Source organism: Dendropsophus ebraccatus, chromosome 6, assembly GCF_027789765.1.
Source record: "Dendropsophus ebraccatus isolate aDenEbr1 chromosome 6, aDenEbr1.pat, whole genome shotgun sequence".
In the NCBI taxonomy this organism is placed as follows: Eukaryota; Metazoa; Chordata; class Amphibia; order Anura; family Hylidae; genus Dendropsophus; species Dendropsophus ebraccatus.
Window position 1 is genome coordinate 98,592,659 of NC_091459.1, and position 14,131 is coordinate 98,606,789.

The following is a 14,131-nucleotide window of genomic DNA, read 5'->3' on the forward strand; positions in this document are numbered from 1 at the left end:
ATATTCTGCAGCGTGGGTATTGTGTAGGTACAAGAGATTGCCTCTTTAAGGCATTGATCACATCAGAATCACAGCAACTTTGTGTACAATACAGGTGACATGGGCAAAGTTTGTCACATGAAGCTGCTGCATCGCGGCTAACGAAATTGCGCTGGGTCACAATTCGCCTGTTTTCTATATGAAATACATAGGTGTGTCACTTATTGGAAAACTGCAGTCAAGGCTCCAACACTAAGGGCCCATACCCAGACATGTAGCGATCTATCAATCAGGGTCATTGTGGCTGGGAGAAACCTCCTGGGACCACCCCTATGACTCGTGGCTCGGGCATCATGAGATTAATGACAAGTTCGCTTAAAAAAAATAAATAAATAAATAAAAAAAAATAAAAAAATATATATATATATATATATATATGAAAAAAAAGCGTATCTCAGCACTACCGCAGGGGAACCGGACTTTCTGAACACTGCCTGAAAGACCTTGGTGACAACTGGTGGTGCTCGATCATCCCTGCAAGTCCATTCATAACCACTTCATAGAGTATAGACGGATGAGGCACTCACCATGCTTATCTTCTTAAAAGCAGAAAAACGTTTATTTCACATTAATGCAGGTAACCAGACATAGACATGTGGATGGGCGACAGCCTGTTTCGCATGCGTCACGTGCACGCTTCCTCTCTGCCCTACGTCACTACGTTCCCGTACTCCTTTTCAAGATGTGTCAATCATCAAGACAATTAAAACATGATTTTCCAAAAACACACAAGAACATAATAGTTTTAAGCATGTTATGTTTATAATGATTATGTTCTTGTGTGTTTCTTTATGTGTGTTTTTGTAAAATCATGATTTTAATTGTCTTGATGATTGACACATCTAGAAAAGGAGTATGGGAACGTAGTGACGTAGGGTCAAGAGAAAGCGTGCACGTGACGCTCGCGAAACAGGCTGTCGCCCGTCCACATGCCTATGTCTGGTTACCTGCATTAATGTGAAATAAACGTTTTTCTGCTTTTAGGCTATGTTCACACTACGTAAGAGACTGGCTGTTCCGTGATCCCATAAAGAAACAGGCATTGTTCCACCGCGCCAAAAGTACGGCCGTTGTTGCCATCGCCAACAACGGCCGTACTTTTACGTAGTGTGAACATATCCTTAAGAAGATAAGCATGGTAAGTGCCTCATCCGTCTATACTCTATGAAGTGGTTATATATATATATATATATATATATAGCATTTGGCTTTTGTCCCCTCTTCCACCTTTGGTCTGATAAATGTCCCCCGCTTGGAGACACTTCACCTTCTCGCTGCATTTACCATTTCATTTAATCTGCTTTTTATTTAGCTATTATCGCCCAGGAGCATCTATTAATTTCTTTCTCCGCTCCCGGCTGTGCCTTGCTCTCAGCATGCAGAATAACCACATAATAACCATGCACATTCACAAATACTTTAATAAATCTTTATCTAAGGATATCTATAGAATCTTAGTTATCTTGTGGATATGGGTTCATTTCTATAAAAAAATGACAAATTTTACACATCTCCTATGTACAATCTTCAATGTAAATATGCTTATTTATTATAAAACATAGAATTAAGACTCTTAAAATAGACGCCGGAGATAAAATAATATTAGGTTTAGCATGAATAATGACAACCATGTCATATAAGGAGTGCTCATCTGCCATTGGTTAACCCCTTGGCAGCAAAGGGGTCGGAAAAACTGTTTTTGTCCATTGAATAGGCAGCAGAAATATTACGCTAGCGCTGTTCTCAGCACTGGTGGAAATACTTCAGAATAAATTAATATTACAATCTGTGTCCTGAAGAAGCAAGTCCTTGGTCAGGTTGGTCTGTACTGGCCCAATCAGGAATCGGCTTTCGATGATGTGCTTGGCAGCCCTGTATTTCCTCTGCTGAGTGACCGGAGGGGGCATTGTTTCTCAGACGTGGGATGTTTTGCTTGGTCCTCCCGATAAGTAATCTTTTATAGAAAGAAGAAGAAAAAAAAGAAAAAAAGAAAAGAAAAACAGAATCTCAGTCTGACAGCAAGTGATGGGCAGCGACCTTCAAAAAAGAAAACACATAGCGCAGCATTTTGTTACGGTTCACTTGACAATTTCACCCTTCACAGACTCCCTACTGGCAGCTGTGGCGGTGCCGTGCCCAATTGGGAGTTTCAGGTCACTGGCTGTCTTTATAACAGTTACAGCCAGCCACTAGAGGAAAGCAGGATTCAAAGGCTGAAAGTGCTGTTCTCCCGGAGGTTACAGAAGGTACACAGGTATATAAATACAGGAAATAGAACGTATAGCATTGCTAATTTTATGCCTCTCTGCAAAGCACAACATTGCTGTTGCTACCAACATCCCAATATAGTGTTACTTCCAGCATGAGGCAATGCATAGAATGCTTATGAAGAGGTAGAAGGTGAGTAAGGATTAGCATGCACAAGCCAAGTATTGCAAGACAAGTAAAGGACATACCGATATTCCCTAAAGCACTCAGTGAAATGTTAGACAAAGAGGAAGAGAAGCGGAACAGGCAAGGGTCACATGACAGCTGAGAGAAGAGAGAGAATGTATTAACACAGGACTGGGATCCAAGTAGAACTCCAAATATAACCACATGTATAGTTAACATGCTGGAGAGAAGGATGTTCAGGTGAATGGTTTAGGCAGAGGAAATGGAAAATTGGTCTATAGTTCATGAGATGATTAGGAACATGTAAAGAATCTTCATAGCAAGAACAGCAAGCACAGATTTTACTTAGCTAGTGTACCAGTCCTATAGTCAGGTAGGTGAGGGTCACAATATACATTGATAACCTGTCACAATCTGGTGCCAACGTATTCCCATTTACTTGTACTCAGCTTGTGACAATGTTCAGGTCATTTTCCGCCCTTCTTCTGAGGCCTTGATTGCGGTGTGAATGCACCCATATTCAACACAATGGTATTCATTTTAATCACAAATTGTAGATAGTACCAACAAATGTCACAAACTATATAAAGTAACCCATTCTAGTAAAGACGTAAAGAAGGCATTGTTGTAAAAACATCATCTTATTCCAATTCTTTTTCTAAAAAGAATTCCACATATGGCATACACTTATCGTTAAATGTCTCCATATACATGAGAATGGTCTACCGATACAATGCAAAGTAGGCTGTGAATCCTGCATTGGGGCGATATATAACACTCACTACAAACTACTGAAGACACTCATTGGGGGACATTTACTAAGGAGTCTAATGTGTGTGACTTTTGTAATGTGGGTTGGTGTTTATTTTGTTCCAACATATTTTGTGTGATTTATGGGAAAGTCACATTGTCATAGTAAATAAATAAGTCTAAATAAAAAGTTGCAAACATATTCACCTAGTACTGACCAGACGTAAGCCTGCACCATTTTTTGTGACTTTTTAAAAAGTCGCAAATGACAAGTTGGGTGCATTTCCCAGATTATGCGAATCTTTGGGTGAACTCTCAAAAGAGGCAGATTAAAAAAAAAAGTTGCATCTAAAAAATATTGGCCTGTCAAAGGCCATGTTCACACAATGTCAAAAATAGAGAAAAGTCGTCCACTTTTGCAATTTAAAATAACCTGTGTTTTTGCCGCGATTTAACTGACTGCAATGGCAATGCATTGAAGTCAATGGAGAGACGGACGTTCAATGCACACAATGTATTGAATAATGGATGTTTTTACCGCAGACGTCAAAATAATGATCATTCTTTTCAGACGTCTTTTGCAAACAGCGGACATTTTTTATTATTAGTTCACACACAGGTTTTCTTTTGTCACCGTTCTTTCTCCGTTTTTACTGTTAAATTCAATAGGTTTTTCAATTAATGTACCAACAGAATAATGTACCAAGAGCTGTCATTTTACTAAGGGGAGGCTATACAGCTAAATGATGTCCGTTATTTTAGACTCAAAATGACGGACGTCTTTTTAAATGGAGCTGAAAAAACCTTGTGTGAACAAAGCTGAATGCTTGTCTATAAATAGAACCAAAAATGGGTAAAAAGTCAAATTATTCACCTAAAAATAGGCGTAAAGCCCTTGATAAATTCCCTCCTCCGTCTCTCTCCAATCCTCTCCTCTCCCTGCCAGCACCCAATTATTGCAGCCTATAGTGAGGTTTAGTCTAACAGTAACATAACTTGTCACAGTCATTTAGTTTTTTTTGCAGAAATCAATAGTACAGTCGATTTTAACCCCTTAAGGACCGGACCAATTTCGATTTTTGTGTTTTCGTTTTTTCCTCCTTGTGCTTAAAAGGCCATAGCACTTGCATTTTTCCACCCAGAAACCCACTAATCACTAATTGTACTTCGCAATGACAGGCTAAATTTTTTTATAAAGTACATTGGAAAACCAGAAAAAAAATAAATGTATGGTGAAATTGAAAAAAAAGTGTATGGTTGAAGTGAAAAAAAAAACACATTTTGTTTATTTGGGGGGTATTTCTTTTTACGCCATTCACCCTGGGGTAAAACTGACTTGTTATATATGTTCCTCAAGTCGTTACGATTAAAACGATAACATGTATAACTTTTATATTATGTGATGGCTTGTAAAAAATTCAAACCATTGTTAACAAATATATGTTCCTTAAAATCGCTCCATTCCCAGGCTTATAGCGCTTTTATCCTTTGGTCTATGGGGCTGTGTGAGGTGTCATTGTTTGCGCCATGATATGTTCTTTCTATCGGCACCTTGATTGCTCATATGTGACTTTTTGATCGCTTTTTATTACAATTTTTCTGGATTTGATGCGACTTTTGCACTTTGCAATTTTTTTGGCGCTTACGCCGTTTACCGTGCGAGATCAGGAATATGATAAATTAATAGTTCGGGCGATTACGCACGCGGCGATAGCAAACGTTTATTTATTTATTTGTTTACTTTTATTTATTACATGGGAAAAGGGGGGTGATTCAGACTTTTATTAGGGGAGGGGGCTTTTTATTGACAACATCACTTTTTTTTTTAACTTTTACACTTATACTAGAAGCCCCCCTGGGGGACTTCTAGTATAAGTGCATTGATCTCTCATTGAGATCTATGCTGTAAAGTTATATAGCATAGATCAATGACATCGGCACTCGTTTGCTTTCGACTGCTGCAGCCGAAAGCATCCGAGTGCCGAGCCGGGATCAGCGACATTTTGGCGGAGACCGCGGCAGGTAACAGACACGGAGATCGGTCCATGCGGCACCCAGGACCACGGCGGTTTGGAGCTTGGCCGCCGCGCGGCTCCATTCTGGACTTCCTTACCGACCGCAGGACGTAAATATACGCCCGCTGTCGTTAAGGGGTTAAGAAATGTTGTAATTGGGTTTATTAGGCAAATATGCCATTATCTGCATTCAAAAAGCCTTTTCCCAGGTCCCCTCCCCTTCCTCTCTCTCATCCACTGCTCATTATCAGGAAATCTCAACTCTTTTACATCAGTCAGGCCCTGTCTGTTCTATGGAGAGAGGAGGGTCGGCAGCAGAGAACAGAGAGGTCAGTGCTGACTGTCAGAGGAGATAGCCGGTGATGTAGCTATAAACTAACTCTTTGTTGTCCTGTTTTGGTGCCTCATCTCACTCAACCCCTCCCCTCTCCATAGACATCAATGAAGACAGGGGGAGAGCTTCAAACTTTTTCATTATAAGGCTGGGTTCACACTACGTATATTTCAGTCAGTATTGTGGTCCTCATATTGCAACCAAAACCAGGAGTGGTTTAAAAACACAGAAAGGATCTGTTCACACAATGTTGAAATTGAGTGGATGGCCGCCATTTAATGGCAAATATTTGCTGTTATTTTAAAACAACGGCTGTTCTATTGAAATAATGTCCGTTATTTACTGTTATATGGCGGACATCCACTCAATTTTAACATTGTATGAACAGAGTCTGTGTTTTTAATCCACTCCTGGTTGTGGTTGCAATATGAGGACCACAATACTGACTGAAATATACGTAGTGTGAACCCAGCCTTAAAATGCATTTTTCGGATACTAAACCCAATTACAAAGTTTCTTAAAACTGCCTGTACTATTGATTCCTGCAAAAAAAATTTAAACAACAGTGACACTTTAATAGGAAACCGACAATGTAGTAAGGTAATGATAAGTACCATAGACCTAATGGCAATGAGAACTGGCTGAACCATGACCTATTTCTTGCAGGTGTTTATAATATTGGTAACTGTCTAAATGTCAGACAACTTCTTTAACATATGTATAAATATTTCGGTCTTACAGATGAGAATTTGTAACTTGCCAGGGGTTTCTCACAAGATGACATCACCTTTATTATGTTTATTATGAGAATTATTTTGATGCATAGGCATTGCAACTGCAAAGGGTTAAATTGGAAATTCAGCTCTGCTTCACCTGCAGGTTGACTACTGAGCCCTTATAGGTTACTCCAGCCTCTGAATACTAGATCTTAATACAGTACATGCATACTGCTTCCTTCATGCATATTTATCAGTGTTCCTCTGTTATTGAAGGAACTGACACTTGTCATGGTACCTGTCAGTGAAATGCTAAATAAAAAGCAACTGTATCTACAGGAGCAGTGCCCAAATGTACAGGTAGCTTTAGAGTTAGCAGAAGGACCCTGGTAGCAATTATAGACATTATATTGACATTTCGGTAATTTTTGGGCAGGGATGGGGAACCTTTGGCCCTCCAGCTGTTGCAAAACTACAACTCTCATCAAGCCTGGACAGCCTGGAAGGCTGTCCGGGCATGATGGGAATTGTAGTTTTGCAACAGCTGGAGGGCCGAAGTTTCCCCACCCCTGTTTTAGGGAGACCAAAAATCTGTTGCACCTACAGTTAATAGGTTTAGGTTAGGAATGGACAGGGCATTATCTATTTCTACATATAGTCTCATACAGCTTCAGTGGAATGACTTCACTATCCTTACCGCCTTCATGTTTTAACAAAACTCAATCTCCTAATACGTTTCTAGCTGTTTATGATCTGCCTAGATTTCACTTTGGGTTGATGACAGATGAGAGCCATCTTCACAGCCAGCGATATCTGATATACTTGACAATGAACAGGTCACAGACAACGTCCACAAAGAAATCTGAAATTTAAGGCCAGACAGTTTGAGGCGTTTGTCACTAGTCTAGTGTTACATTAGCTAAGAATATTCCCCATGTGGCCTGGTGCTAACTAATGCTGGGTTACTTCTATCAGCTCACCGGCTCATTCATGACTTCAGAGAGTTCTGTCAGAATTTCCCTGTAATGAGACTTCATCTCCTCTTGGTATTCCAATTGATCTTCCTTTATGAGACGCTCATTTACTTCTAGAGCCAAGCCGCAAGTATCTGCAAATTGCCTGGAAAAAAAGTGTATACAATAAAGGAAGTTTTAAGATTGCGGACTGTTCAGTATGAATGTCTCTATTAGGCTGGGCAAAAAAAAAAAAATGGATGCATTTGTGTGCATCCGTTTTGATCTGGTTTTCCATTGACTTCCATTATAAAAAACGCATCAAAACACATCTGTAAGGTCAGCTACGTTTTTGTGTACGTTAAAAAAAAAAAAAAGATGCATTTTGAGCCTTTTTTTTAAAAAATGGAAGTCAATGGAAAAACAGATCAAAACGGATGCATACAAATGCATCTGGTTTTCCCATCCAACTGATTGCAAAAACGTAGTGTGCACCCAGCCTAACTAATCCCCCGATGAATGGACGTCCATGCAATACATACATAGAAGCAGAATTACACAATCAGGGCTAAGCTTTCATTTCTTAATATATAGTCATTTTTATACTTTGGGTGAATATTCTTGTTATAATTTATAAGTAATATATACAATTTTATATTATTATATAGTTTATAAGAAGCTTTACAAAATCCAACCCATGGTTTCTGCATCACTTAATGCCCTCTTGAGCCATATAATATATAGGAGAGCCCTTACATCAGATGTGTCAAGAGGTCCCATGTGGCAGTAACTTCTGCCTGGGTAGACTCATTCATAGATGTCCTAACATCAGGGGTCCTGTCTGGCTACAGATGCTCAATGGCTTTGTCAGCAATTATATCTGCAGGAGAGAAACCTTCACCAGACTGGCACTTGACAGTCTTGTGGATTTCAGTCTTCCAGAATGGAAAATAATTTCCTCACTTTATACTGACAGGAGGTGTCTGGCAGGGACTTACTCCTCTCTCCAATTTGGAAACATATGGGCACTTGAGAATGCTTAAGGGAAATTTCTTGATTATAATAATAGTATATAATAATATAAGAAAGCATTACCTAAATATGTCTTTCAAATGCTTTACTTGGCTTTCAGGGTAATTGTTGGCATTTGTCTCTGTTAAAAATGCTCTAGCGTATGCCATCGGCCCGGCATTTACCTGAAATTCAGTTTCAGTAGAGAAATATTAATATTCAGAACACAAATAAATACATACGTACAACCAGGCTGAACATAACATTTCATTCCGATAAGGATAGCGAAATGTCAGTTCTTCTTTGAACATAATCTATTCAATTGATCTCAACAAATAAAACATGACTTGTAAGCTTGACTCAGAATTATAAAGATAGTTTTCTACAGACGGGAGGTAGACATGCATTTATCATGGGGCTTTAAAGATGCTCTCCTCATATCGTTCTATTTAGAAAGGCTGAATAAATAGGACAGGAAGAGGTTTGAGAACTGGCGACTCGTCATTGTCTGCCAGCTGAAAAGTAATGTAAGACACACTGGTAGCCATATAACCCAACTATGGGACAATAAGTGAATACCCATTGTCTTATTCTATATTTTATAACTACAACTCTGTATAAGAAAAAGTTCAGCAAAGCTTTGTCAGGATATGTGCACACTTGCTGAAATTCTGCTTGAAATCTGCTTCATGCTGAAATTAAATGGATTTTGGAGATGAATTACAAATGCCTATTCAAATCTATATTGTAAATTTCAACGTAGAAAGAGAAGAGTTGAGGCAATCCCATTGAACTCAATTGGAGGCTTTTCCCAGGAAGCATTAGTGCTGATGTTGAGATGGAATCTGCCTTAAATTCCTCCTGAAATGACTCTCCGTGCACTAGTCTTGTCATCAAGGAAACTAATAGTAGGGAACTCTACCCAGTGATGGGTGATCTTGGCGTAACATCCTAAGTAGAAGCTGTATTTATGTTAAATATATTTAAGAATTTTTGGTGGCTTTTTTTTTCTCTAATTTCCCATTTTCCTATATATATTATAAAATAATCCTTAGATCTTGCAGTTTTCATTCTCACCACTGGGGCTAAAACTAAGCTGAGACTTCCTGTTTTCTCTGTGGTGATAAGAGGAGGCTGCTGTGAAGTGATCAGTACAGTATTGCAGTGACATGATACACCAGTAGATAGAGGAGGCAATAGCAGCTCCCTGCTGAATGAACTCTTCAAAGGTCGCAGAGCGCGCTCAGTAATGCTTCACATTCATCGCAAGGGGACAGACTGTCTGATATTGTCTATGTCCATAAGTCTTGCTGTAAAGCATGTCACTAAATGCTGTTAAAAACAGCCCAGGCAACATGGCAGCCCCCATAACAATGTACAAAAAGTAAAATGAAAAAAATTACAGTCAGAAAATAGAAGCAGATTAGAATAAAACAATACATTTTGTGTTTGACTCAAATCAGTAAAAGAAAATTTAGGTTCTTTAAGAACATCTGGAAGAAGGCAGGACTTGAAGTGTAAACGCTCTTGACTTGCTATTTGGGCCTCTTACCTTTACACTAACACTTCCTTGAAGCTTCAGCTGTAGTCTTATCATATCCACATCATCCATTGTGCAAAGCTGATGCAGTTCCTGAACCTTCTTGGACATCTCATCTATGGCAACCTCAATCGGATTCAGTTCTGTGCTTGTCTGGCTAATAACTTGGATCCTCTTTTTTACATATGGGAATGAATGACTGGCTGCAGAAGAGTAAGAAAATTTAGTGAACTGCAAAGTGGCCATAGAAAATGGACAAACAATGAGCAATGCTGCATATGCAATGATGGTGATCACTTATCTATTGTTCACACTTTTAGGCTAGGTTGAGACGCTGTAACTGTGCGGCTGTATTTGCGGCTGTAATTGTGCGGCGGTATTTTTGGTGGTTCGTGTGTATGCTTGGAAGTATAGGATATGCGGCTGCACAGTGCACACTATGTCTGAATCTACGGCCCGATCGTAAACGGACCCGTAAAAAATGAACAAGACCATTGTTTGCGGCTGGACATGCGGCCGAGGATTGACAGGCGGTCCGTACGGAGTACTTCAAAAACAGCCGGCAATGATGCCGAATGCCGATGCCTCTAATAGTTAATATATTAAATTACTAAAACACATTTTCTTTGTAATCAAGACACTTTCGTTGTTCAATAATTTATTTCTAACGAATCCATCATTTTGCAATTAAATATACTGTTAAAATAAATAGATATATAAATAAATGTATATTTATCTATATATTTATTTTTTGACAGTATATTTAATTGCACAATGATGGATTCGTTAGAATTAAATTATTGAACACCGAAACTGAATTTATTTCCACGAAAATGTGTTTTATTGATTAAATATTAATTAGTACAGGAAGCTCCATAAGCCGTTAATTCATATTCCCGGCAATAGAGCTTTCTGTACTAATCATCACTTAACTTTAATTAAAACATCAAATGTTTCTTCTAATTATGTTATGACAATAGCATTATTAGAAGAAACATTTAGAATTATATGTGCGCTCAGCTGATTGGCTGTTCGGCTGAGCGCACATATAAAGAGCCGGTCCGCAGTACAGTCACTTCATTGTGCTGCAGACCAGCGAAGAGGACACATCGGGGTGAGTATAGAGCTCTCCCCACCCCCTCCCCAGCAATGCACCCCTCCCAGCAAGGAAGGGGGGGTCACTTAACCCCTTCCTTGCTGGGATGGGTGCAGTCTGGCCCCCAAGGGGTTAAGGGGGATGCAATACATCCTCCCTTAATCCCTTGGGGGCCAGACTGTAAGCAGCGATCTGTAAAGATGCTGCATACTGTAAGGAGCACAATACCGCTCACAATGATGGGTGTTGTGCTCCTGTTTGTGTTTTTTTTGTGTGTTTCTCCCTTTTTGTTTTTCAGATATCGGTATCCTGTGGATTACGTCGGATTCCATGGACTACGTCGATGACCAGCGGTTGTTGTTTTAATTTTTTTTAATAAAATGGTCAATGAGGGGTGTGGGGGTGTTTTTATTTGAATAAAAAAAAATTTAAACTTGTGTCTTGTCTTTATTTCTTTACTTTATAGACTTAGTAGTTGAAGCCGTCTAATAGACGGAATCCATTACTAAGTTGGGGCCTAGTGTTAGCCGGTATAAAATGGCTAACACTAACCCCCTATTATTACCCCAGTACCCAATGCCGCCAGGGGTACTGGGAAGAGCCGGGTGCCAGTGGTCCCGGAGCGTCAAAATTGGCGCTCCTGGACTGGGCGGCAGCAGGCTGGAAAGATTTAGGCTGGGGAGGGCCTAAAACAATGGCTCTTCCCACCCTGGTGTTACCAGGCTGCTGTCGTTTGGTTTTTAACCCGGCTGGTTATAAAAAATAGGGGGGACCCTATGCGGTTTTTTTAAAAAAATAAATAAATAATTAAAAAAAAAAACGCATAGGGTCCCCCCTATTTTTATAACCAGCCGGGTTAAAAACCAAACAACAGCAGCCTGGTAACACCAGGGTGGGAAGAGCCATTGGTTTAGGCCCTCCCCAGCCTAAATCTTACCAGCCTGCTGCCGCCCGGTCCAGGAGCGCCAATTTTGACGCTCCGGGACCACTGGCACCCGGCTCTTCCCAGTACCCCTGGCGGCATTAGGTACTGGGGTAATAATAGGGGGTTAGTGTTAGCCATTTTATACCGGCTAACACTAGGCCCCAACTTAGTAATGGATTCCGTCTATTAGACGGCTTCCACTACTAAGTCTATAAAGTAAAGAAATAAAGACAAGACACAAGACAAATTTTTTTATTCAAATAAAAACACCCCCACACCCCTCATTGACCATTTTATTAAAAAAATTAAAACAACAACCGCTGGTCATCGACGTAGTCCATGGAATCCGACGTAATCCACAGGATACCGATATCTGAAAAACAAAAAGGGAGAAACACACAAAAAAAAACACAAACAGGAGCACAACACCCATCATTGTGAGTGGTGTTGTGCTCCTTACAGTATGCAGCATCTTTACAGATCGCTGCTTACAGTCTGGCCCCCAAGGGGTTAAGGGAGGATGTATTGCATCCCCCTTAACCCCTTGGGGGCCAGACTGATGCCAGACTGCACCCATCCCAGCAAGGAAGGGGTTAAGTGACCCCCCCTTCCTTGCTGGGAGGGGTGCAGTGCAGGGGAGGGGGTGGGGAGAGCTCTATACTCACCCCGATGTGTCCTCTTCGCTGGTCCGCAGCACAATGAAGTGACTGTACTGCGGACCGGCTCATTATATGTGCGCTCAGCCGAACAGCCAATCAGCTGAGCGCACATATAATTCTAAATGTTTCTTCTAATAATGCTATTGTCATAACATAATTAGAAGAAACATTTGATGTTTTAATTAAAGTAAAGTGATGATTAGTACAGAAAGCTCTATTGCCGGGAATATGAATTAACGGCTTATGGAGCTTCCTGTACTAATTAATATTTAATTAATAAAACACATTTTCGTTGAAATAAATACAGTTTCTTTGTTCAATAATTTAATTCTAACGAATCCATCATTGTGCAATTAAATATACTGTCAAAAAATAAATATATATATAAATATACATTTATTTATATATATATTTATTTTAACAGTATATTTAATTGCAAAATGATGAAATCGTTTACATTTAATTATTGAACAATGAAAGGGACTTTATTACAAAGAAAATGTGTTTCATTAATTCAATATATTAACCATGAGAGGCATCGGCTATGGTGCAGAGGATCGCAAACCCCGGTAATAGCGATTCATGTAAACTGTGTTCCCTGCTTTCCCAGATGCATCCAGAGGTGTTTGCATCACTTTCTTAAGATTTTATTTGTTATCTTTAGTTGAACCAGATTTCCAAGTAAATGACCGTATGTTTTCAGCCGCATGTCTATTTTTTCCCACGGCCGCAGTTTCACCCGCACATTTACAGCCGCATAAAAAATACAGCCGCACAGTTACAGCGTCTGAACCTAGCCTTATAATTATCCTTTTTGTTAGCTGATTCCATTCTACAATCAATTCTTTTTTGTCAGCGATTACTGGAAAATACTGAAGACTTCTATTCAACTTCAGAGGTCAGGACAGGTCGATTTCCATCAATATGAGTATGTACTGTAGGTACAGCTCAAGACCTCAATGCCCTTAATGAGAAATACTGGTAGCAAGCCTAGAATTCAGGAACCAGGTCTTATTGGTAATACATTTCTGACTGCCTTCAGCCACCATAAGGAGGAGCTAGCTACCATTTGTGACAGATGCCCCAAAGAGTTTACTACGTTAAAGAGGCTAACTTTATAGCATAGATATGTATGAAGATAAATTGGGTGCAGCTTGGGTGAGAAAAGTAACTCAATGAATTAAATACTGCCACACTGACAGGAAATTCTCATTGTCCCCTGTAACCTTCAGCATTATCAGCAGGTTAGATGCTGTTGGTACAAAGATCCTATTTAACTTTTGTAGTGCATAAAATGTGTCCCTATCCGATGCCCTAGGTGCCTGCCTTACCCTAATATAATCTGTGGCCACATGTACAGAGATCACTTACTAGTCAGCACAGTGCGCCTCTTGCATTGTTCCTCCACTCCGCCATGTTTCTTTCCTGACAGGGTGAACGGGGTCTCAAAAACAAATCTGTTTATATTGTGATGTCTCTCAAAATCTGTCTTTCTGTCTTCAAGCTCTTTGTCATCAAAGTAAGGCGTTACATATGTTACTTGGAAGTAGGCAAATTTAGGATCCAGATCCTTAGGGTTCACCTAAGTAAACATTAAAGAATACATATAGAAAAAGGTGATACATTCACAGCGTCCAAGTGTCCCTCTTCCCCAAGTGTCTTTGCTGAAGCACCTTCACCTGTGACACACATCACACAT

The 14,131-nt window shown here is 39.8% G+C and overlaps 1 protein-coding gene across 4 annotated transcripts in view; it reads right to left on the reverse strand.

Moving 5' to 3' along the window:
• Positions 1 to 1,442: 1,442 nt before the first annotated feature.
• DOCK10 (dedicator of cytokinesis 10) overlaps positions 1,443 to 14,131 on the reverse strand; it is a 222,844-nt gene continuing 210,155 nt past the window's right edge. For all 4 annotated transcript variants that reach the window (XM_069975419.1, XM_069975417.1, XM_069975416.1 and 1 more), the window contains exons 52-56: positions 13,804 to 14,014; positions 9,765 to 9,955; positions 8,297 to 8,397; positions 7,229 to 7,367; positions 1,443 to 1,993 (exon numbers count right to left, since the gene is read on the reverse strand). In XM_069975419.1, coding sequence (XP_069831520.1) covers positions 1,877 to 1,993; positions 7,229 to 7,367; positions 8,297 to 8,397; positions 9,765 to 9,955; positions 13,804 to 14,014 — 759 coding nt within the window. In that variant the 3' untranslated portion in view covers positions 1,443 to 1,876. The remainder of the gene's footprint in view (positions 1,994 to 7,228; positions 7,368 to 8,296; positions 8,398 to 9,764; positions 9,956 to 13,803; positions 14,015 to 14,131) is intronic.